Source organism: Lampris incognitus, chromosome 1 (assembly GCF_029633865.1).
Source record: "Lampris incognitus isolate fLamInc1 chromosome 1, fLamInc1.hap2, whole genome shotgun sequence".
NCBI classification, from domain to species: Eukaryota; Metazoa; Chordata; class Actinopteri; order Lampriformes; family Lampridae; genus Lampris; species Lampris incognitus.
The window spans coordinates 18,154,859-18,180,906 of record NC_079211.1 but is presented as its reverse complement, the minus strand read 5'-3'; the positions used below and the strand labels follow the sequence as shown (position 1 = coordinate 18,180,906).

The 26,048-nt window shown below is 43.8% G+C and overlaps 1 protein-coding gene across 2 annotated transcripts; it reads right to left on the bottom strand.

The window, feature by feature from the left end:
• Nucleotides 1-859: 859 nt before the first annotated feature.
• sh3tc2 (SH3 domain and tetratricopeptide repeats 2) lies at nucleotides 860-24,838 on the bottom strand. Of its 2 annotated transcripts, none has more exons than XM_056283450.1 (22): nucleotides 24,601-24,838; nucleotides 20,578-20,676; nucleotides 19,703-19,825; nucleotides 18,580-18,707; nucleotides 18,231-18,336; nucleotides 16,261-16,404; nucleotides 14,868-15,066; nucleotides 14,600-14,673; nucleotides 14,158-14,353; nucleotides 13,609-13,745; nucleotides 13,273-13,323; nucleotides 11,845-12,149; nucleotides 9,510-9,704; nucleotides 8,546-9,406; nucleotides 7,731-7,951; nucleotides 7,440-7,606; nucleotides 7,038-7,215; nucleotides 6,587-6,737; nucleotides 6,102-6,224; nucleotides 5,715-5,865; nucleotides 5,263-5,459; nucleotides 860-2,139 (listed from the first exon to the last, which is right to left on the bottom strand). In XM_056283450.1, the coding sequence occupies exons 1-22, from the start codon at nucleotides 24,665-24,667 to the stop codon at nucleotides 1,126-1,128; spliced, it is 4,887 nt and encodes a 1,628-aa protein (XP_056139425.1). In that variant the 5' UTR covers nucleotides 24,668-24,838; the 3' UTR covers nucleotides 860-1,125. The 2 variants fall into 2 exon arrangements, with proteins under 2 accessions (XP_056139425.1, XP_056139417.1); XM_056283442.1 differs by lacking the exon at nucleotides 24,601-24,838 and adding an exon at nucleotides 21,627-21,818.
• Nucleotides 24,839-26,048: the final 1,210 nt, after the last annotated feature.

Sequence of the window (26,048 nt, the reverse complement as noted above, 5' to 3'; positions counted from 1 at the left end):
CCTGTGAATACTCGAAAAGGAAGAACAATCCAAGGCTTGTTCTGAACTTGCGCCAAGCTCCGTGAAGGAAAGGAACAGGGCCTGCAACGCTGTTTCAAATCATGCAAACATTTCCTCTTTTGGTTTACCACAAACACACTCTCACCTTCTTTTCTTTTTTTTTAATCTCTGTTTGGCTTCGCATTAACCCATCAGTAAATCTTAGTCTACTGTAGCAACTCCAAAAATAGTAAACTAATTTATATCAGTGACTTGTACTGCAGGCATCATTGTGGACACCGGTTACTTTTCAAGCAACGACAAGATGCATGATTTTAAGAGGTCAAAATCTTGGCTGACCAAATCACTGACAGATTAACAAAGAAGTTTCTTCTATAAACATACATTTAATCATTTTTGGTTCAGTTACCCACGTTTTGCTCACCCAGTCGTGTGAATGGGATTTGTCGCATAGCTGGACATCATTACTGTCCTTGATGTCAACCTGAGCCCAAAGTGTGACTGAGAGGACACTACCCAGAGTGTTCCTCCTGGGTCTGCGCCATGGCCAGACAGTTCCTCCTCACCTGTTGCCCATGACTACAGCAGCTGATGTAACAGATGTTAGCAAGAATTAGTTGTTCATCACTGCCCACTACTGTCAGAACTGAGGCACAACATAATCACCTTGCCTTTAATAACGAAGCACACAAAACCTGTATTGTGCCGCCCTCTTCTGGTAAATTTGAGCTATATCATATTTTCGAAATTACCCCCCCATTGAGTTTCATTCATTAGTTCCATAGCCAAAGAGGAGCTTGGGATGAAATTAATAGAGAAATAAAGAGTAAATAACCACTTCTTTTGTTTTAAATCGTGTCTCTCATTGATATACAAAATATGTATTTACAAAACATAACGTATATTACAAGCTTGATGACCTCTGTAATATGCAGAGTGCAAACATTATAAAAAAGGTACATGTCTCAATGTTACCTAATCTCTGAAAAGTGTACATTAAGAAAAGTGTCTGCAATATCTTTCTCTCAATAAGCACATCATGGAACGTTACAGTTTTATGGTCAAGGGACACTTCAAAACATAATCGAGGAACATAATTTGTACTCTGAAGCTTACATGCAGATGTTATGTGCAGATGCGGTCCAGGTCAATGTGTTCACTCTCTGCATCAGCAGTTTCAGACTTGCCTCTCTCGGTGTGGTAGCAAGCACATAACACATTGTCAGCTTTATCATCATCCATTTCAACAGTTTCTATCTGACCAGTGTTAGAATTATCTTTGAGACCAACATCTACATCTGTTTCTTCAGGTGGGATATTTTTGTCTTGGGGAATATCAATTTCTGTGTTTTGGGTGCCTGTGTGTCCTCCACCTTCACTGGTAAAGTCAGCAAAGGTGTTACCAACAGGTAAGAACACAGTTTCACTGGGCCCACTCGCTTCGGTGTCAAGGTCTGACGCAACACTGTTCTCTGGTTTTTCGTCTATTTTATCCAAGTCAGTTTGTAAAGTGTCAGTGGAGTCACAGGTGAACTGTTCTCGAGCTGTAACAAAAGACTCAGTCATGCTGTCAATGCATGACTGACAGCTAATTATTTCCGTTTCAGTCATAGTGGCGTCTATACAAGGGTCATCCATAATGGGACCACCAGAATTATTGTGTCCATGTTTCCTGTTAGCATCCTCAACTGCAGAGTCTGTACATTCTTCCTCTGTGTCCATATGAATCCTCAAAGTGCCTGCAATTGAGTCTTCTACACAGTTCTCATCTTCAGTTCCAGATATGTGCTCATCTCTACAGATACTCTTCATCTCTTTTGTCATCATGGAAGAAGACACTGCATGACAGCTGTCTGTGCAGCTGTCAGACTTTAAAATGTCCTCCTGGTTTTGTCCAGGCTCTGTGTCTGGGTCTCTCCTCTCTTCCTCTTCCCTGTCAGGGTCTTCCTCTCCTGCCAGAACCCTCGTTAAGCTGTGGGCTCTGTGTCTGTATGTTTGACACAGCTGGGTATCGGGCATGTGGTTGGCATAGATCTCTGCCAGTTTCATGTATAAAATATACAAAGCCTTGGGGTTAGCGTGGTCCTCAAGGGCAGCTGCCAGCGCCAACTGAAAATAGCCCACTGCATCGAAGGCATCCTGTTGGGAGTAAAAATAATAATAATAACAATAATAATAATAATAATAATAATAATAACATAAAAGGGACACATTAAACAGATCTCATTCAAATTATAAATCATCCTTGGCATGAGTGCTTGAATAGAAGTTCAGAACCTTAGTATTTTGAAAAATAAAAGTAACCTGGTGTGTGTGTGTGTGTGTGTGTGTGTGTGTGTGTGTGTGTGTGTGTGTGTGTGTGTGTGTGTGTGTGTGTGAATAAAAACAGTATGACACTGATGAAGTTAACTAAATTACTAAATTATCAAAAAACGCTGACAAATTCCACTTCCGGTGTGGGAAGATGGCGGCGCACATTCACGTTTGCATCAGCTTCACCCAGTACCATCCATGTAGTGTCTTTGTCCATGTCTGCGTCTAAGTTTGTCTTCGTTTGTTGGCTGGGAGAGCTGGCTCTGGATCGGCTGGGAGAGCTTGGTCTGCTGCATCCTGTGGGTCCAGGAACCACAGCCCTGCCTGGAGCTGTGCCGAAGAGGTTAAAGGAGCTGGGCCTGGGAGTAGGAACGCTGTGTACACCGGCCTGATTGGGACGGCCTTGGAGTAGGAACGCTATGTACACCAACCTCATTAGGACGGCCTTGGAGCAGGAACGCTATGCACATAAACCTGATTAGGACACGTGCTACACATGCAAGACAACACGAGGAAAACGCGACCAACAGTGACGAAGGGAAACCAAAAAGAAGATCACGCCTATCTCCGAAAGGAACCACGCCTGTTGTAGTATATATCATTATGTTTTCTTCTGTCGGGCAGACGACTCCCGGTTGCACCGAGGGTACGTCTCCAGTGCTGCTACATTACCTGTGAACTATTTGTTGTGTGCCAATAAAACGACACGAACCAGCAAGAAGTCGTCTGACTTCTTATTTGCCTATGTCGACCTGAATCAAAGAACCGGGCGAGCTTTTTGCAAATGCGAAGACTCAACAAGGTAACACTGAGGGCGGTCTGACAGGACGTGGAAGCAGGGCAGGCTAAGCTAACTGTTAGCCCATGCAGACCGGCAGTTCCGATAACACTGAGGGCGGTGTGGTGGCGGCCTCGCCTAGCCTTGACTGTGTTTTTTGTGTCGTCGTGTGGAGTGCGGGGAGGTGTGTCAATGGTGTCAGGCTGGGAGAGTGAGCATTGGCTCAGCTGAGGCAGCTTGGTATGCTGCATCCTGTGGGCCCAAGGACCACGGCCCTGTCCGGAGCTGTGCTCGAACAGGAAACACTGAGGGCGGGGGCAGGCTAAGCTAACTGCTAGCCCATGCAGCCCAGCAGTTCCATCAGTCATCCTGGCTGGCGTTTGTTTTCCTGGACAGTGATTTTTTTCTTCTTCTTCTTCTTCTTTTGTTGTTGTTTAGTTTAGATATATGTGTTAGTTTGGATATATGTGTTCTTGTAGTTTTTGGATATGTATTTACCCGCACCACCCCGTCCATCTGTCCATCAATCCCCCGTCCCTGTCCCCTGTTCCTTATTTCCATTTCAAGGAGTTGGCAACCCTAGTGGCGAGTAGAGTGCGGTGTGGGAATATTCTGCACAAACTGATAGATCTGATGGAAGATATGCACTATCAAATGTAACTACCATAAGTACATTCGTGATTAAGCACACTGAGTCAAGCATAGAGACAAGACAAGACGACCACCAACGCAGTCCGGCGCCACTGTGAGCCCACTAGAGCGGAGCTTATCACCCGGCTAATAAACTAATTTTGTTTGCATAAAGTTTATGGTGTGTATTCATGAAATGAAAAACTTTAGCCATTAGTGTTTAATAAAATGGTTACGTTTATCCCTGACGAGGGTAGCTAATTTGCATATATATGCATCAATTAAGGTAGCCTACCCAGTGCATGAGAACTTATTTCTAATTTCATGTGAGTACTCGAACAGGGAAATCAGGTCAAACGCAAATCCCTAATCTTTCACATTATAACACTACATTATGGCATTACAAGGGGCTGATTTTGTCCATGCAGTTATCACAGGGACAACAAGTTGAGGTCATTAATAATTTGACCATAAATGTATTAGAAAGTATCCATTCTTACAAGTCATTCAATCTAATAGAGTATCAAAGATGGCGGCGTGAATTCACGTGTGCAGCGGCCTCACCCAGTACTGTCCGTGCAGTGTCTTTGTCCACGTCTGTCCACATCTTCGTTTGATGGCTGGGAGAGCTGGTGTTGGATCGGCTGGGAGAGCTTGGTCTGCTGTATCGTGTGGGCCCAGGAACAATGGCCCTGCCCATAGCTTCGCCCGAAGAGGTAACACCGAGGGCAGTCTGAATGGATGTGGAAGCGGGGTAGACTAAGCTAACTGCTAGCCCATGCAGACCAACAGTTCCGATAACACCGATGGCGGTCTGGTGGCGGTCTCGTCTAGCATTGACTGTGTTTTGGTGTCGTTGTGTGGAGTGTGTGGAGGTGTGTCGAAGGTGTCTGGCTGGGGGAGTTGACGTTGGATCGACTGAGGAGCCTGGTCTTCTGCGTCCAGTGGGCCCAAGGACCACGATCCTGCCTGGAGCTGCTCCAGAAGAGGAAACACCGAGGGCGGTCTGACAGGATACGGAAGCAGGGCAGGCTAAGCTAACTGCTAGCCCATGCAGACCGGCAGTTCTGACAGTCATCCTGGCGTTCGTTCTCTCGGAAGGTGATTTTTTTTCTTTTGATATATGTGTTCTTGTAGTTTTTAGATATGTGCTTTTGTCTTTGTGTTGCACTGCTGTAGGCTGGGGGAAATTATATTTCGTTTCATTTCATATACGCAAGTACATGAAATGACATGACATAAAGTGTTCCTGATTCCTGAAAACCCTAACTTCACAGCTACAGAAAACCATTTTCCAGTGGGGTCAGAAAATGTCATGTATCCAACAGAAATATAACTTTTTCAAACATCCTTTTCAATCTGAGGTTTCATGGTTGAATGTTAGACCCCGTGACTTGTTAGGCTGGACATAATTTTCGAATGTCAATTTGCACTTTTTTGCTATAGCAATCTATTGAACAACAAAGATTTTTAAAAAAAGAAATTTAAAAAAGCACATTGACTTGTTAAGGTTGTGGCCTCTAAATCTATATTTCCTGTACCTTGAGTTTATGTAGAGTGAGGTTGCCAAGTCTGCTGTAGACCTTGGTGTAGTAGCGACACTCCATGGGGTGCTCCAGCACTGCAGGGCAGAGAGAAAGAGACTTGAGGTAGTAGTTTTCTGCCATCTCATACTGCTGGAGGCGGTAGTAGACTGTAGCCAGGCGGTGGTAGGCTATCCTCTCATTCACAAACACACCTGGAAAGAAAAAAAAACAAAAAAGTATCAAAGGTCTCTGCAGAGAAAGCAACATTATCTGTTTTTGGTTTTTTTTTTCTGGGCCAACAAAATACCCATAATAGTTTCATCGCAAGTTGGATTTAGGTGGAATTTTCCTTTTTATAGAAATCTGGGACAAACATAGGGTTGCAGTTCCATCTTGCTAATATTCCCTGTTGTAGTTTTTATCATGAAATCACCATCATAAAGGTTTGAAACTCTCTGACTCAGTACCCGTTTTGCTGCCAATCTGAACAGCCAGTGTGGCGTACTGCAGAGCCTCCTCCTGCTCGCCTTGCACCATCAACAGTTCTGTCAGTTTACTCAGCAGGCGAAACTCCGAATGGATGTCGCCGATGCTGCGTGCAAATGGCAGACTGCCATCCTGAGTAAAAAAAACAAAAAAACAAAAACAGAAAAAAATAAATAGTTTTTCACAATGGGGTATCACAACTTATACATGGTCTTCCAGAACTGGTTTCTGTCATTCATGAAAACAAAAAACAAAACAAAAAAACAATGGATCATCTTAGAAATAGATTGCATTTCATTATAAATGTTTTCAGGTTTATAAAGCAAACTTAACACAACATGCACACATACGCCCCTATGTCCTCTTACCCTGTAGTAGGGAAGTGAGGCCATTCGGTTCCTGTGACCTTTGAAGAAGACGTCTCCTGCCTCCTCATAGATGCTCATGGCAAACCGAGGATCATTCATCCTCAGAGCTGTCTTCACTGCTGCCTGTCAGCGAAATATGATTATTCATTAATTCGTTCATTTTCCAAGCTGTTTAACCTAGTTAGGTTCATGAGGTGCTGGAGCCCATCTCAGCGTTCACTGGGTGGAAATATGATCATGAAATGATAAAATCCTTAGTTTGTTCAAATCATAAACAGAGAATGTATGAATTTTGATAGGTCTGTGTTATGTGGAAGGCAGGATTAGATTCCTGATAACGAAATTAAAAATGTTATTCCCTTGGTAAAGGAAATGCAGCCGTCGATCGGGAATGAGGAGTGCCTATTAAAATACATTATCAGTGCTGTTTAATGTTAATAAACACGTCACCATCACCCTTTCCCAACAGTCCGCCGCCCTCTCACCTGAAGGTACATGTCAGCTAGCTCGTCCTCTTGGATGAGGTAATAGATGCGTCCCACCTGTAGCCAGGTCTCCGACTCCTCCTCCCTCTTGCCGAGGTCAATGGAAATCCTCAGGCTCTGCTTGGTGTAGTCGAGAGATTTACGAGATGACCTGCCCCACAAAATCCAACACAGTTACAAATTAACTAACAGTAAGTTTTTCAAGGGCAACTGAAATAAAAACTATCTTATCAGAGAGCCTGTGTGGGCCTTCTCTGCAAAAAAAAAAAAAGAGTTAGAGGGATGAAGTAGGTTGAGATTATAAAATCCTAAAAAAAGAAAAAAAAAGACAGAGGGAAGAAGAGAGTGAAATAGTGAGAAAGACAGGGCAGGAGTGTGTTAGAGAAAAAAAGAGGGCTTATAGAATGAGAGTGAGACAGAGAGAAGGAGGAAGACAGAAACAGAGGCTCACTTATCAGTGTTCAGCGAGAGGTAGAGGCTGCTGAGGATCTCCAGATACTCTCCCTCTAGTCTCTTGTCTTTAAGCTCCCTGGACACTGCTACACAGTGTTCATAGTAAATGATACTCTGACCATACAGCAGCAGGTCTGCATACAGACGACTAAGCACCTTGGCCACAACCATCTGGCCTATCAGAGAGAGATGGCAGAGAAACAATATTGTCGGCTACTGCACAACGAGACACACAACATTCATTATATGAAATCGAAGCACATCTCCATTTTATTTAGTTAAGCCCAAAGGATGGGAAATCTATAAAAAGATGAGGCATTTTCTCTGCAAGTTAACTCATATTTCCTAATATACTAATATTTGTTCCAGTAGTTGATTTAATATGCACACTTGTACTTACTATGCAAGTTTCTAGCATGTAAAGCAATCAGCAGCCCCATTTCATAACACGCCCTGACTTCATTTCTCCTCCCCCTGTCTTTGTAGCTCTGACCCAGCCATAGGTAGGCCTGAACATGCTCCTCATCCGTTGGACTCTCCCAGAGCTCCATAAAAATGCGTATGGATCTATTAAAATACATACTGTTACCATCAGATTGAATTACTTTTTGTAAAACTCTTGACTTCTGCATTTTGAATCCAGTTTGGTAATAAAATATGTTGGGAAGAAACTCTGTGAGTGATATCTAACCTGACCAGGAAGCGTTCCGCCAACCTGGATGCCCCCACATCCAGTGTCAGGCAGCCCAGGTTGGCCAGTGCCAAGGCCTGGTTTCTTTGATTGCCGCTCTCCCTGGAGATCCTCAGGGCACAGTGGAGGTGCCAGCCTGCCTCTCGGATGTGATGCTGCGTTCTTAAACACAAGGCTAAGAGGTTGTGGATAACTCCCCGCTGAGTGGGACTGTCCGTGCCCTGGAGAGATGAACACATTATTCACAATATCCATCTTAGAGGGCATAAAACACAGGCTGAAATGCTTGCTTTTGCCGTCATCTAGTGGCTGAAATTTTCACCTTACTGCATGCTCTGACCCAACTGCAAAGTGATGTAACAATTTCAACTTGTTCATTGTCACAATGAATTAATTCGTTGTTACAATGAACTAGTAGTAGTCTAGTTGTAGAACTAGAACTATGATGTAACAATTTCAACTTGTTCATTGTTACAATGAATTAATTCGTTGTTACAATGAACTAGTAGTAGACTCGTTGTAGAACTAGAACTATGATGTAACAATTTCAACTTGCTCATTGTTACAAAGAATTAATTCATTGTTACAATGAACTAGTAGTATACTAGTTGTAGAACTAGAACTATGATATAATAGTGAACCAGTTCATTGTTACATCATACTGGGGTGGGGACAGAGCCTGCAAAGGTGAACATTTTGGCTCAGAAATCAGAAATCACCACTGTATCCAAAAGTACATGTCACACTCATGTGCATTTACATGAAAATGATGACCTGCTCTGTTGAAATGTGCATTGTATTGTCTAGTACCATACCTGGAGTGATGTAAGCAATGGCTGTAAAATTTTCTGGGCTTTCTCAGCCTGACCAGTCAACACCAACATCCACCCTAGTAGCACAGAGGCCTCAAAGCTCTCCTCCTCGTTGATATAGCTCCCTGTTTCCACAGCCTGTTGAGCACAACACACTCCTTTTTGCAGAGCCCCATACTGCAGGTAAACTGAAGCTAAGCCCAGACACAGGTCCCTCTGGGTCTTTAGGTCTTCCCCCTGTTCAGCAATTGCAAGAGCCTGCTGAAGATAGACAACAATCTGGGCAGGGAGCAGAGAGGTTCCCTCCTTCCAGTGTGGATTCAAACGAACAGAGTTCTTAACAAAGAGCTCCAGTCTTTTGAAAGCATCACTGAGGGAGTGGTCCTGTCTTGAGTCCAGACTTAGAGATGCCAGGACCAAGTAAGGCATGTATTTACGATGGTAGAGCTGGCTCAGGAGCCAGTTAAGGTCTAAAGGAGCGATGGGCTGCCCCTGTGTGGCACATAGAGTCCCAGAGAGGAACTGGAGCCGCTCAACAAATGGTAGGGCATCATCTGTTTTCCTAAGGAGGAGAAAGAGGCTGGAAATGAGATAACAGACGCGGGCTTCCAAGTGTTTGTTGCCCTCAACCACCGATCTCCTCAAGAGCAACTTGAGCAACTCAATCTCATTCAGGGAAGTGAATTCATGGCTGGGGAAACACAGGAGAAGGGTACTGGCTTTCTCCAAGATCTGGGGCAGCTTGTCTGTCATACGCTGCTTCAAGTAGACAGCCGTGAGGTTTGTGTAGAGAGCGATGAGGAGGAGCATGTCAGAGAATCCATCCACACAGACACTTAGAGCTTCCTCATAATACACACGGGCCTGAAGTGGAGAGGATTGTGATGTAAAAATCCATTTCGAATGCAGATTCGAATTTATCCATTAAATATAGCTTCCACATAAGCCCTAAATATATAGAACAAACCTGGGAGTATTTTAACTTCCTAGCACAGAGTCTTCCCAAGAGAAAGCATGCCCGACGATGTGCCCAGTGCATTCCGGTTCTCTTGGCAACCTCTCTGACGTTCTCAAGGTGCCCCAGGAGTTCATCCTCCCCCTTATCATGAAAGGTCACCCACAGGAAGGAATGTTGCAGGTCATACAGCGGGAGGAAGTCCTCCTAGAAAATATGCACAAACAAAAGCATGCTTGCTGTTGCTGCCTGCAGTATAGTTATATTGCAATGACGAGTGAATTTTTAGATGCAAAGCACCTCACAGAACCTGGCTTCTAACTCACTCACAAACTGATGTTTCAGTCTCACATTTAGCCCTACCATCATGTAGGGGGGTCATGACCACTCCAAAAATGTCTGACAGGAGTGCATCTAAAAATATATGTTGCTGAAACATAGTTTTGCAACATTAATATTGCAACCCTCATTGGTAAAAGAACTGGCAAAATATTTTTTTAATGCGCCCCCACCGCTATTCACTTTTAGCCTCTCCCTTATATTCTATTGCTTGCAAGTGAATTGAATAGACTATGCATTGCCCATGCAGTTTCATTCGAGGGAGGATTTCACAGAAATGCCATTGACAGACATGCAAGTAAGATGTGCTCTATCATCTTTAGTGTGCTCAAACAAATCAGTATTTTGATAAAAGTTTTAAATTGTTTCTAATGTGTCATCTGACACAAAAACATCAGTCAGAAAAGCTAACTTTAGCTACACTACCGTTCAAAAGTTTGGGATCACCCAAACAATTTTGTGTTTTCCATGAAAAGTCACACTTATTCACCACCATATGTTGTGAAATGAATAGAAAATAGAGTCAAGACATTGACAAGGTTAGAAATAATGATTTGTATTTGAAATAAGATTTTTTTTACATCAAACTTTGCTTTCGTCAAAGAATCCTCCATTTGCAGCAATTACAGCATTGCAGACCTTTGGCATTCTAGCTGTTAATTTGTTGAGGTAATCTGGAGAAATTGCACCCCACGCTTCCAGAAGCAGCTCCCACAAGTTGGATTGGTTGGATGGGCACTTCTTTGAGCAGATTGAGTTTCTGGAGCATCACATTTGTGGGGTCAATTAAACGCTCAAAATGGCCAGAAAAAGAGAACTTTCATCTGAAACTCGACAGTCTATTCTTGTTCTTAGAAATGAAGGCTATTCCATGCGAGAAATTGCTAAGAAATTGAAGATTTCCTACACCGGTGTGTACTACTCCCTTCAGAGGACAGCACAAACAGGCTCTAACCAGAGTAGAAAAAGAAGTGGGAGGCCGCGTTGCACAACTGAGCAAGAAGATAAGTACATTAGAGTCTCTAGTTTGAGAAACAGACGCCTCACAGGTCCCCAACTGGCATCTTCATTAAATAGTACCTGTTAGAGCCTGTTTGTGCTGTCCTCTGAAGGGAGTAGTACACACCGGTGTAGGAAATCTTCAATTTCTTAGCAATTTCTCGCATGGAATAGCCTTCATTTCTAAGAACAAGAATAGACTGTCGAGTTTCAGATGAAAGTTCTCTTTTTCTGGCCATTTTGAGCGTTTAATTGACCCCACAAATGTGATGCTCCAGAAACTCAATCTGCTCAAAGAAGTGCCCATCCAACCAATCCAACTTGTGGGAGCTGCTTCTGGAAGCGTGGGGTGCAATTTCTCCAGATTACCTCAACAAATTAACAGCTAGAATGCCAAAGGTCTGCAATGCTGTAATTGCTGCAAATGGAGGATTCTTTGACGAAAGCAAAGTTTGATGTAAAAAATCTTATTTCAAATACAAATCATTATTTCTAACCTTGTCAATGTCTTGACTCTATTTTCTATTCATTTCACAACATATGGTGGTGAATAAGTGTGACTTTTCATGGAAAACACGAAATTGTTTGGGTGATCCCAAACTTTTGAACGGTAGTGTATGCTGAAGCAATGCAAAAGCATCTATTTTACACTGTCGATATTAAGCATCCAGTCAAGATATTGCACAAATAATACACAACATTGGCCAGTTGGTTGGAACTGTTGAGTCAGTAGGCTCACTTCCAATGGCAAACTTGGGACAAAGACTGTGTTTGTGTGTACACACATGAGACAACAGGCAGTGAGTGCACTGAATCGCTCTCAAAATCTGCAACTCCAATAGCTGAGCACACACAGTTTAGCCATGCAAGAGTTGTGCTTTGCATCTATGGCACTATGCGTTCTTGTTGATCTGCAACTTGCAGGGCAAAATGCAAGATACTTTGAAGAAGTTATCATAAAAAAACCAACAATAAAATGGACAAGAAGGTTTGTTGTAAGTCGGCTGACCTTGAAGTGGTTTTGGTTCAGCAGGATTAGCGTGGGGTCGCTTAGCTCGTATTCATCCCCTTCCCAGCTGTTCTCCTCCAAGAAGATAGATGGATCTTCCTGAAACTCATTCAGCTCTCTGAATGTATCATCGAGAGTGAAGGACAGCGGCTCTCCGTCACGCCACAAGGGGTTGTGGGATTGATAGACAGATGGACGAGGAGAGGAGTGTGAGAGAGAAGGGCAAGGAGACGACTGGTACGGGGGCGTCCCGCCACTTTTCTCTGAAACGAGGCTCTGGCGAGTGCTGGCAGGAGCCTTATGATCTGGCAGAAGAAAGAGATATCAACAACCATTATCAGTTTGACTGTGTGCCAACTGTCTGTATGACTTCATTTTTTAAAATTTTTTATAATGACACACTTAAGTAGAGTACAGCAGATAGGGCAGAGCAAGGTAGAGGAAAGTGGCATGTGGTATACAAAAATTTGATTCAAAGAGCATATCGGTTTTTGAGGAAATCTATCTTAACTGTTCTTGTCAGGCCATCAGGAAAGTGAGTGCACTGAATTCACAAAACGGAAGAAGACAAGAAAACGACTTTATTTTGTCATTGTATCCTTACAACAAATTGTATTCTTACAATGAATTTGTTCTCTGCATTTAACCCATCCTATTGTATAGGAACAGCGGGTAGCTGCAGCGCCCGGGGACCAACTCCAGTTCTTCTTTCCATTGCCTTGCTCAGGGGCACAGACAGGAGAATCAACTCTAACATGCATGTCTTTTTTGATGGTGGGAGGAAACCAAAGCACCCGGAGGAAGCCCACACAGACACGGGGAGAACATGCAAACTCCACACAGAAGGGACCTGGGACGGCCTGGGGTTCGAACCCAGGACCTTCTTGCTGTGAGGCAACAGTGCTAACCACTGTGCTACCATGCCACCCAAAGAGGTATATAATTATATACCTTTTTCGGGGGGAGGGGGGATTTCCCCCCCTTTTTCTCCCCAATTGTACTTGGCCAATTACCCCACTCTTCTGAGCCATCCTGGTTGCTGCTCCACCCCCTCTGCCAATCTAGAGAGGGCTGCAGACCAACACATGCCTCCTCTGATACATGTGGAGTCGCCAGCTGCTTCTTTTCACCTGACAGTGAGGAGCTTCACCAGGGGAACATAGCACATGGGAGGATCACGCTATTACCCCCAGTTCCCCTCCCCCCTGAACAGGCACCCCGACTGACCAGAGGAGGTGCTAGTGCAACGACCAGGACATCTGGCTTCCCACCCGCAGACACGGCCAATTGTGTCTGTAGGGATGCCCGACCAAGCCAGAGGTAACACGGGGATTCAAACCGGTGTTTCCTGTGTTGGTAGGCAACAGAATAGACCGCAGTGCTACCTAGACACCTCCAGTCATATACCTTTTAATTTTGTCAAGTTACCTTGCTTTGGATAGTTCCTGATGTACATGAAGTCAGACTCATCCCGTCGGTCTAGAAGAACACAGAGTAAATTAATTTAAGTGTTTAAGTGTTTATTTTCCAAGCCCAAGTTGAGAAGGAGGACTTTTGTAAATGCTACTGCTAAGTACATTTTACTATCTGATTTCTTTACAATGCATTAATTCAGTGAAAAAGAAAATAGAAGTCAGAGTCAAGTCAATCATTATAATAAATATCAATTACCTGTGGACCACCTATGTATGCTTTACTTGTTTATGTAGCAAGAAGACTTCGGCACAGGATATTATAAGCAACTCAGTGCGGCAATTCCTTTACCTAGCCTGTAAACTGAGCTGATGTCAGAGTAAAACAGTCTCTCCAGCAAGCTGCTGTCATTCGGTTCAGCACTACAGGGGTTAACCTGAGCCAGCGCTGCCCTCTCCTCCTCTGTCAGAAAGACCAATTGTCCATCACTGTAAGAGAGAGACAAAGACAGTATTATCATTTCAGCCATCCCAACGGCCTCCTCACACAATCTACCCTTTCTAGGCCACAGACACCACACGAAACAGTATGAGATAAAGACAAGTAGTAAATTCGTCCAACCATCACACACAAGTACTTATGTGGTAAGTTCCCCAAAACAGGTCACAGACCACTTTGCAACAGCTACTCCTTTGTCATCATGCTTAGCATATAATGTTGAATATAATCTAATTCACTTTTTCCATAGAGAGTAACCTCTATGCGGACAAAACGTATAGCTAATATCTTTAAGAAATTCACTTAGATTGATGTTAAGCTATTTTAAGTGTTTAAAGACAGATGATCTTATTGAGTTAGAGCTACACTCTGCATTAGCTAACAAAGAACAAAACCTCATACAGGGGTATGGCATCCACAAGCTTGACATGAGCCTTGTGCACAAAGCCAGTGTGGCCTGTAGAGGTGTGGGTCCCGATGAACATTTCCAAGCCTCGAACCAGCAGTCCCTGAATCTTTATAATGTCTCCCTGACTCAGCTGGAGTTCCTCTCGCCCCACTGGACTGTAGTCAACCACTGCCACACAAGACCCCGTCACTGCAGAGTTTGATAGGATGAACGAGATATGAACAGGCGAAGGCTGTGCAAACTTACACTTTGAATGTGAATGTATATGAGCAAAGCCACAAACCACATATCTGTACTATTATAAATAGGACTTTAAAATTTCAAACTATAGTAGGAATCATAGAGGATGAAAAAGGTGTGAGTGTGTGATTTTGGCATGATGTGAGTTTAATGTGCTGTGTGTAGACTTATATGTTTGATGCAGTGTGGCTTTACCAATTGGGTGTTCAGACTGATCCTTTTCTGGGAGCGAGCATCCTGCAAAGCCTGGGTAATTCCTCAGAAACCATCTGCCAAAATAAGAAGCACTTTATACAGGGGGACGATGTTATGCCCACTGATGCTTACAAATGGCCTCTGTCTGTGGTGCTGGTCGAAATGTTTGACAAAAGAAGATGTCACTATGCAGTTGATTAAACAAGTGCAGACCAAGCAATGTGCAAGTGAAACAACTCATTCCACCACAACTGTCTGGATGACTCACTGGTAGAATGGGTATGGCAGTGGTTGCATAGCATTGACTGGCACCAAGCCGTGGTCCCCGGTGGAGAGCAGGGTGCCCTCCCACATGTGGTCCTGGCCTGTGTCTCTAACCATCAGCAAGTCATTCTTCTTGAACAACAGCTCATCTTCATCATCAGTGTAATCAGTTCTGGTGTGGAGTGCCTTTGCAAAAAAGGCGCCTACAAAGAAATGGACATGTGCAGGTTCACATACACACACACACACACACACACACACACACACACACACACACACACACACACACACACACACGTTCAAGCAGTTATGCACACAGGCATCTGAGCATATATGTAGTTTGTGCATGTTTGTGGAAGTGCTTTTTTCTTGTTAAAAGTTGCAGCACTTAAATTAAGTCTTGGCAGAACAGCTAGAGTGCCCTGATTCAGTTCCTGGTGAACGACTGATTTTTCATATCCTCGTTATTAGGTTAATGTAATTCACAAAGCGAATTTACCAGCAATGCTATTATGGATTTTACTAGAACGTTCTGTCCTAGGGTAGTGTTTAAGGGAAAGTAATGATGTCTGCAATGCTGATACAGGAGGAAATAAATTGCATTGCTGAAGCAAAGCGATTTAATAACTTAGCTCAACAGCACAGTGACTTTTATGTTGTGAGGCATTAAAAAGAACCACAGCAAGGTGCTCATATAAGGTAAAGCCTGTATTCTTGTAGAGAAGACAAAATGCAGTTGTTGTGGTCCTAGATGGCAAAGGCACAAAGCAACTGAGAACTGGAGGTCTATTGTAGTTTAGTTTTGCTGTATTCAGCGAGGCGCACAATCTTTTAATACCCAGGAATGCATGAACTACAAGGTATCATCTTTTGCAAGTCTTGTGAGGCAGTCTGTTCATAACTGCTCATAGATAATATGGATTTATGTCTAATTAAAATGGGATTATAGTAATCTGATTACAAAAAATGGCAGCTGCAATCAGTGAAAGATATGTTATAACTAAATAACCAGACTAAAGTGATAATCGAAAATTACTCATCGGAATACTTTTGCTAAGGGGAGAGGGTGTTTTTAAATTTTGACTGAGAAATTAAATTTAACAATTTGCATTTTGAAATAAAGATTCATAGCAGTTGTAAACTACAGTTTGGAAGTTAGCAATGGTGAATTGTGAATCTAAGTAATCAGTGCATTAAATTACATTCAACCAATCAGATTGTATTACTTATGATGCGAATTCCACTGCATTGTATTATGGATTACACTTCTGATCAGATGATCTGTTGTCGGTGAGAGACAATGTGACCCTCGGAATTTCCATGTTAAAATTGAGGATTTTAAATAAAAGTCCATCACAATGTCCATGTGCTTGTTCCTACACTAAGATAACGCTCACCTTCTTGGAGCAGCAGCCCCAAGTAGAGGGTGGCTAGATGTTCCTCATCCACTGTCACTTTGATCTCCAGATCACTGAGCAATTCTGGCTCCAGCCAGAAGGACTGGTCACACAAAAAATTCTCCAAGCACCGAGCCACGTAGCCTAGAGCAGATAAGACATCATTATTATTATCATTATTATTATACAAATTTCCTTTGACTTCATGCCATAATACAACATAATAAGCGGGCCCATTCCTTGGGTCTAGGGTTAGAATGAGGTAGAAGTCTATTTGATGGATAGTGATGGATAGTGTCTTTCTTAAGATATGAGATGTTCCAAGTAGTGTGATCTTCTGTAGTTCTCGTATTCTGATGTTACCCAGGATCCGTTGGGTGTATTTCTCCATCCCTTTTTTTACAAGTCCCAGGGCTACCTATCATTACTCGTATTGTTGTGGTTTTCATTCCCCACATTCGTTCAATCTCGAATTCAAGGTCTTTATTTTTCAGCTACTTTTACTGAGGTGCTCCTTTCAGTCGGGATGGACATGTCGATGAGTGGGCAGCTTTTTTCTTTTTTCTTCTTGATGACGATGTCTGATCTGTTGGCCTTTATCTCGCAATCTGTCTGTATTGGCATGTCCCATAAGATTGTGATGTCGTCTTTTTCTGTTACCGTTTGGGGCTCGTGCTCATACCATTTTTCTTTTGTGTTGATGTTGAATTTTTTTATTATTATTCCATTCCATTAGCCGAACAGTTTATCCTGCTCTCAGGGTCGTGGGGATGCTGGAGCCTATCCCAGCAGTCATTGGGCGGCAGGCGGGGAGACACCCTGGACAGGCCGCCAGGTTATCACAGGGCCATCTTTTATTATTATCTTTATTATTATTATTATTATTATTATCAATTATTATTATTACTAGTAGATGTTCTAGTAGTAGAAGTTATTGTTGTTGTTGTAGCAGTAGTAGAAGTAGGAAGAGTAATAATGCGAATAGTGAGACAATATCTGCAGGTCAATGATCTTTCTAAAGTTAAAAGAGTGTAAGACTGGCTGTATAGTCTTATTAACTATCTGATGTATGCTGATGACTTAGTCATACTGTCTCCTTATAGTGCTGGCTGGCTGGCTGGCTTACAGCAACTGCTCAGCGTCTGCTCAAGTTATGGTGTGCAGCGTGACATTAAATATAACTCTAAAAAGAGAGTTGTCATGATTGCTAAAACCAAGGAGGATCAGAAGCAAAATTTTCCTTCATTCTTCTTGGCAGACCAAGCACTAAATGCGGTGAACAAAGTAAGATATCTGGGTCACATTGTCAGGAATGATTTATGTGATGACAATGATCTGCAGCGCCAGTGTTGAAAACTGTATGCACAAGCCAATATGCTGGCACGCAAATTTCATATGTGTACAGATGATGTTAAAACTGCTCTTTTTAGGGCCTACCATACTCCACCCTATACAGCCCACTTGTGGTGCGATTATAGTAAAGCAAAAATGAAAAAGCTTCAGGTAGCCTATAATGATGCATTCAAAATCTTGCTCAAGCTTCCAAGATGGACAAGTGCAAGTCATATGTTTGTGACTAGTAATGTTCCCACTTTTCATGCTGTGTTGAGGAATTTTATGTACAAATTTATGTGTCGATTAATTGACTCTAAGAATTTCATTATAATGCTCTTAACAGCCTACACAAAGTGAGACAAGGTACTCCTCTTGTTTCCGGAAACATTGTAACAAATGCGTGTATAGGTTTTAATCATTGTGGACTTGTGAATTGCTGTTTTTACCTATATTTTTGTGTTGTTGTCCTGTGTTGTATTTTTTGTTGTTTTTTTTAATATGGACCTACCTATGTGTCTGAATAAAGTAAGATTTGAATGACTTGAATAGTAAACGTAGAAGTAGTAAAATTGTTAGCAGTGGTAGCAGTATTTAAATTACAAATAATTGACCATATGCAGATCAATAAGTCCTACCTAATGCTAGGTAGGTGGAAAACCTCCAGATCTCTTCCACAGTCCTGAAGTTAAGTACAAAGCTGTCTTTCTCAGCGTGGACTGACACCAGCCGGGCGGACAAGTCCTGCAGAGACGATGTGCAAGAGGTTCATATTCCTTTTTGATCATGTTCAACATATCAACTTTGCAAAGCAATTCTCAATTCTACAAATATGTACGGTATCTGATTCTATTATGTTGACCAGCATTGCATTGTTCCATGTTTGATCATCTAGTTCAGTGCCACACTGTCTAGCTTCTGAAGTGTTGATAGTAATTGTATGTGACATGTTGTACAGATTGTCTTGTATTGGTGACAGCAACTGACTTTGAAGAGCTGGATGACATCCTGGCTGTTGCTCTCCACCACCCTGAGACGTGTGCGCAACGCCTCCTGTAGGGCACAGTCAGGAACCACAGCAGATCGCCTGCGTCCACTGAACACCAGCACAATTTCTACACCAAAACACAATACAGAACGCCTTCATAAATTCAGTACAACACACCCCTTCTGCCAATCCCGGGAGGGTTGCAGACCACCACAAGCTCCTCTGATACATGTGGAGTTGCCAGCCGCTTCTTTTCACCTGACAGTGAGGAGTTTCACCAAGGGGACGTAGCGCGTGGGAGGATTACGCTATTTCCGCCAGTTCCCCCTCCCCCCTGAACAGGCGCCCCGACTGACCAGAGGAGGTGCTAGTGCAGCGACCAAGACACATACCCACACCCGGCTGCCCACCCGCAGGCACGCCTAATTGTGTCTGTAGGGACACCCGACCAAGCCGGAGGTAACACGGGGATTCGAACCGGCAATCCCCGTGTTGGTAGGCAACGGAATAGACCGCTACGCTCCCCGCACGCCTATCACGTTCCTTCTTCTGGATGCCCAGTCCAAGGAAATCCTATCCAGAGTTAAACTTGAGTGAATCATCTACTGAAATTGATATTTTTTTTCCTTTGTTATTTTCTAATTATAGTGTGGTGTGACTATGTGCTTTTGTTACTGTTGTTCTGCTGTGTTTTATCACTGTATAAATACACTTAACCTGAAAAATGTAAAATAAACCAGCAAATTCAGACCAGGAGAAACAACACTTTCACAGGTTCACTGAAGGCTAAGGGAGCTCATGTTTCCATGAGATGCTTTGTGGGTAAAACTTTGATGCCCAGAGGAATAGCAGAGCTTTCAGCCCTTTGAGTGGACTCTAAGGGTGGCCATTTAAATCCATCTAAAGAGGAAGACATACGAGAAACTCAGACTAGAGCGATGGACGCAGTTAACTGCTGCTGAGTAGGTAGGAGTGAAAAGTGCATCGTCTGACATGATGCAGATGACATGCAGGTGCCCTGCGAATGTAAGACACGCATACACAACCTGGTTGTCAGACAATTTAGCGAAATAACAAGCGTATGAAAAAAAATGACAGATTTTGGTTAAAACATGATGTTACCTGAGGAGAATTTCTCTCCCACCCCCACGGTGCTTCCTCTGAGGAACGCTTCCTTCCTCTTCCAGTAGCTATCCGGCTCAGCCTCTCCTTCCGCCGACTCCACCCCTGATCCCTCTTCCACACCTAACCACAGACAGAGGGAAAGCGCATCAGATAGAGGAAGCAGTGAGAAGTCGCATTGCATCATTTGGTCTCCCTCGCGACCCTGAGCAGAAAGAACAGGGCTTATCTTTATGGAAATTGAAGCGGGGGACTTGATAAATACCCTGCGCTGTGTAAATCGGTTGTTTCCAAAACAAAATACGGTACGGAAGCATTCTCGTGCTGATCGAGATAGGCGTGTTATAAATGTAAGCATAGTTTTATCCAGAAGGTCATTAGGAAGCTGTGCCGAGTTTGCAGCACCAACAATGCGAGTTCTGGATCGCTTCAAATGTTGATACATGATACAAGAGCAGACCTTTTTTTTTTCTTTTTTTTTTGGTCATAGCAGAATTAATGCTAATATGAGCACCAGACTTGTTAGCTAGCCCTAAATGTGTATGAAGATAGCAGGTGTCCAGTGTTTTTCCTTTAATACATAAACAGGATCCCCATAAACACTATAAATATCAACCAGATGCTTGCACATAATAGATAATTATGGAAGTACAGTGGCCATGGGCTCTGGTTTCCCCCATTGTGCTGAGGAAACGTCCAAGACATTTCCTCGATTTGAGACCACAGGCACGGCAGCTAGACTCCCTCTGCAAAATTGCCTCGTGCCGCATCTGCATAATGAGGCTAGTTATCCATGCAGACTTTAAAAACTAATGAAGGGTCCTATAGTAAAACTACTTTAAACTGACACAAAAAAAATCCATCGCCTACTCTACCTTGAGTCATGATATCATTTCCAGAGAAGTGCTCATTTGTTCCCCCAAGAGTATATGGTGGTTCCCTCCACAGAGCATCCAGCTCAGCAGGAGAAATGTCTGCAAGGGAGACGAGAGAGTATGGTTGCACAACAGAAAATCGCCTGTAGTTCAAAAAAAAATCTCAAAACGTCTCAAAGGACAATGTAAACAGTACATAAGTTATTTGGTTTACAAGATGCATACTAATAACATTGACAACAAAAGATCTGAAGGAGGTGAGGTCATTTAAGGTCACTGGGGTAAACAATGAACACGGTAGTTATCAGAAACCCCAAGACAGAGGAAAGTTACAGGTTTAGTTATGGGGGATCTGAGATAACATGACGCTGACTGGAGACAACACAAAGGCCCGGCACAGCCACACAGCTGCACTGACATCAGCCAAACAGACACCTCCACGAGGACACACACGGCTGGCCCGCCCTTGACCGCTGTAGTAGATGAGGATGCATTTACATATCAGCACAGTCATAAACTGCCAGGGATTCAATGAGTAACCAGCATGGTAAGGAAGGGACTTGACTTGGGGCGCAGCATATAAGAAGCTATGCAGTTCACACTCTGAAATCCAAGTAAAATGAAAGCGTGGTTAAAATGCTGTATTTGTCTTCATTCAACAAACTCTTCATGCTTGGTCAGTACACAAATACAATAGTGCAATATATATATATATATATTTATTTATTTTTTGCAAAGCAGTTGCAGCGAAGGACAACGAAACAATGAGGCACACAACTTAGCAATGCAATACAATATGACAGCGTGCTGAAGAAGACAATCAGTTACCCCCCCCCCCCCCCGGTATCCAAAACATACAGCACAGTTAGCACCAACAGGACTCTCTGACACCACACAGTAAGGCTGCTATGCCAGCAACACTCCATGCCTTTTTACCTTCATGGCTAGGTCTGTTACCCATGTTGTCTATAGATCTACAGTGCTGCCTATCTGAGAGTACCAGTCCTCATGACAGTACGATGACACACGGATAGCAGGCTGGGACCGACCTGTCAAGGAAGAGAGGCAGACTTTGATGAGGGGTCCACAACAGGAAGAGTTGAGCAGCGGTCTGCAGCAACAAGACGCCATGTGGCCCAGAATCCGGCAGCTGCCCGAGATCAGCGCCATACCATCAGCTACCCCCAAGCCTCTTTGGCGACTCACTCTCTTCCTCTCTGCTGGACAAGCCCCTGTTCCCGTTCTTTTCCTGTATCGCCTTCTCTGCCCTGCTCACTCTGTTTCCTTTCCTCGGCCCGTGGTTTTTTTTTGTTGTTGTTGTTTTTTTTTGTAACTGTCTGTTCTCTCCTTTAGCAAGCCTTATCTCCCCCTTTCTGTTGGTCTCCGTCTCGCTCTCCCTCTGTAATCCCTCTGTCTTTTGCTGTCTCCATCTCCTCCTCCCACCAGCCTCTCTCTCCTCACTAGCTGCCCAGTCTCTGAAAGCACAAAGCAGTCTCTGCTGTGTGCGTGTGTGTGCGTGTGTGTGTGTAGGGAGGGGGGGGGGGTCACTCTGTGAGAGCTTCCTAATGTGTTGTGTGTGTATGGGTCTGTGAAAATATGTGGAGCATGTATATCACAAACATAATGGCTTATGTGTGTGTAAGTGTATGGGCGGCTTGTTATCCATGTGCACACATGTGTGTGCCATTCTGCTTTGCATTTTGCATGTTTGCATATATGCATGCATGTGTGCACATGTGTGAGTGTGAGTGTGTGTGTAGATGTGTTGCTGATTCAATGTAAGGCAATGCCACTTAGGGACAGAGGCTACAAGGTCACACAGTGTGGCGGGTAGGAGTTAACTGTTGGCACAGATTGAGGATCAGCTCATTCAAGTACAATTGCAGCCTTTATGTCGGAAGTTAGATGAAATGGGATCAGAGCACTTTGAAAACGTCATCCTACTCTATGAGGTCACCATGGAGATGTGTAAACAGGCTAGACCAGTGAGGCAAGGCCTAGGATTTCATCGTCATCCTCCAGTCAAGGCAACATACTAGAGCATCAGTCTTTTCAAAGAAGAGTAAGAAATAATTTTCCTTATGTGAACCGTAACATCTCAATCTGAGAAGAAGATGGTAACAACACCACTCTGTCCACTTCTTTTGCCATTGTTCTTCCGGATGATTGCTGTTACTCATAATACTCACCCAATAAAACGATGCTTTCTGGTAAGCTGTAGATATGCAACTTTTTTTTCTTTTTTTTTATTGCATGCGCTACATGGAACAGGAAATGCTGCGGCTTTCTTGCTTTTACAACCAAGAGAAATTGTTTCGGACATTTTCGAATATTTTCTTTACTGAGAGGTCAACTGCTTGATTTGAAACCACAAGTGGTGTGTTACAAATTCAACTTTGTGATGTCAGAGGAGAAATAAAGGGGTCGGTACCCGAGAGCTGCTGGAGGCACGATGCGCGACAGTTCTTTACGATGCTTAAACTGCACGTATCTAAGCAACAACCCCGGTGATGTTGCACCCATGAGAATTTCTTTTGCACATCAGGATGTGACATTTCTACTAATGGCACATAAACAAAGGGTTTGATCCCATTGTGAAACCGGTCCGAAACCGGTCCAAAAAAAAAAAAATCAAGCTCGGTCTCCTTATCTTGTTTATGTGTCAGCCAATTGGTCATGATGATTGAATCTTGTGTTTGTCTTGTGAGGCAGAAAGCTGTAAACAGGCTGAAGGCGTGCCAGGGGATATCCTGACACTCTTAAACATACTCTTCTTGGGTTTTTTTTTTCACGGTCCGAGAGAGTCTGTCTAATCCAGTCGAGACACGAGGCTGGCGAGTTTGGTCACAAGCAAGCCCTTTGTTAGCAGCAAAATTATGCTGAACACAGTGGACGTCTTCCTAAAATTCATGTGGGGGAAAAAAAAGCGGAAAAGAAAAGGCTGTTGCATATCTGATATTGTAAATTGGACCTGTTTTCAGTGCCAAATTGCTATGTGCCCCTTTAACGACGTCCTGCTACACCTTGGCGACAGGGAAGCTGGCGGTTGTTTCCTCCCAGCTGTGGTGGCGAACCCTTCCTCTTGTAAATGACTGGATGCTGCAGTGTTCCTCATACTACTATAACAATGCCAGGCCCATTGACATATTCAGTCCAAAGCATACAGATTGTCTTTAGAGACATGGGCTGAAGGGCCCGGTGACCACATACCGCAAATGGTCTTATTTTTCTAAGGGTTCAGAGCCACAGCGAAAAGCCCAGACTGCAATTCTGACACTCGTCGACCCATTCAAACAGAGAACCCCAAATCCAAAACACATGGCGTCAACACATTTGGGGCCGTGTTTGAATAAATGACAAACAAGAGTTGTTTTAAGGTGCGCGAGTGCAATGCGGGTCTGTAAGCCGGGGATGTGTGCTATGGGTGTCCGGGGGGGGGGGGGGCACGTAGAAGAGAGTAATATGAGACGAGGGTTATGGACTCTAAGTTTAGACTAACCCCCCTATTCACTCACTCACATGCCTGCATGTCTGGGGCAGAGCTTGCTGCAGGGAGATTCCCACACAGGCAAATGCACAACTCCCAAGCAAGCTGTCCTTTCTGATCATAATGCATTTTGAATGGTCTTCTTTTCTTCTTTTTTTTTCACTGTGATAATCCAATATTCTGCCCGGCTGCTGCGAAGGATGGTTGCATTGATTTGAAGATAAGCGAGATAAGGAGAGTGACACACTGTCAAGTGTAAAGTCCACTTCACAGTTATGTGGTATGCGGTGGGGAAGACCTTACACACGGTATCAGAACAGTAATATATTTGCTACACAAAATGAAGAACCAAACACAAAAAAATCACTACATGGCATGTTTATTAAATGTTACTGATTTGTTTTGGGGGATGCCAGCAGCTCTATATGTATGCGGGCGGGTCAGAGTTCAGATGCGAGGTACAGCATTGCTGAAGCTAAACGCTGAGAATCGGAGAGGAGACATTTCTAGAGCAAGCTACGGAAAGCAGCTCTTACCTCTGTCCTGTGGTCGACTCTGCCCTCTCACTTCATTCCTCGTATGTGGCAGAACGGGCATGTGCATGAATGTGGATGTTATGAGTGGGCTCAAGGCTTCTTGGGTGTAATACACGTCACCGCTGCTTTAAAATGTGCCATCCCTCGCCAGTGCCAGTCCAGAAGTATGGGAAGAAAAAAAGGAGAGAGAGAAAAAAACCCAACCAAACAAACCGCCAAGTGAATATGTGTAAGACGGTGTAAGTGTGTGTGTGGGTGTTTGTGTTTGAACACTACCGAGGCTACCCCGGTTGACATGCCACTGACTGAGGAAGTATGCTGAAACTCCTCCCCTCGTTTTTTTGGGGGGGGGCAATTGAGCAGTCTCTCTCTCTCTCTCTCTGTCTCTCTCTCTCTCTCTCTGTCTCTCTCTCTCTCTCTCTCTCTCTCTCTCTCTCTCTCTCTCTCTCTGTTACTTTTTCCTCATCTAACCCCCCCCTTCCCCCCGGCAGGTCTTCTCTTGAGAGACTCACGGGGCTACGAGGAGACCGGGAGCATGATAAAAGATCCTAAGACATATTAATTAGCGCTTTATAAGAGCTCACAAAGCAGTGTCCTTATCAGGGAGATGACAGCCCTCTCCGAACAGCCAGAAAAAGAGTAGTGCAGGTACAAAAACACACAGCCTGTTTCCTCATTCCCCAGCACCAGTCCCACCAGTTTGGTGTGACGCGCTCGCATTCAGAGCATACCAGCAGGTAGAGAGCAAGAACAATCAGCTGTCTCGTTTAATTGGTCAGGCGTCGGGCGAGCTAATTGTGTTTGCATTCCTTTTAAAACCCCAGCTCTGCTCACGGCGAGGACTTGCGCATGTGATCAAATTGAATTCTCATGGACATCGTTAGTGCCGACACAAAGGGAAATCAAAACACGTCAATAAGATTTGTTAATATGCAGCCCGTACACGCCACTTACCACCGAGCAGCTAACCCTGCCCGTGCACACAGCAGTGACCTCTTTTTATCATTGACTCCCTTTTTTTTCCACTTTCTGGGTCATGTCCATCCCTATCTGTGTGGAGTGAGATAATAATCCCCAGGCTAGCAGTGTTTTTCGTTTCTAGTGTTTTGCCTTGCTCGGTTAAATATAAACTCTGGAACCGATTGTATATTCCCGGCCCCTGGTGCAACATGACAAAGTCACCCTGAACACAGACTATCAGCCCTGTACACGTGATCATACAATTGCCTACACTCTGCGTGTGTGTGTGTGTGTGTGTGTGTGTGTGTGTGTGTGTGTGTGTGTGCGCAAACATGCCCGTGTGCATGTGTATCTGTGCCGTTGCCATTTAGCTAGGCCATGTGGTAGGACAAAGGGCAGGGATTGTAAGGGTTAGTAAGGAATGCACCAATATTGCTGATCGGTGTTTGTGATAGTGGAGCATTACTTGTGTGTGACTGTCACACAAT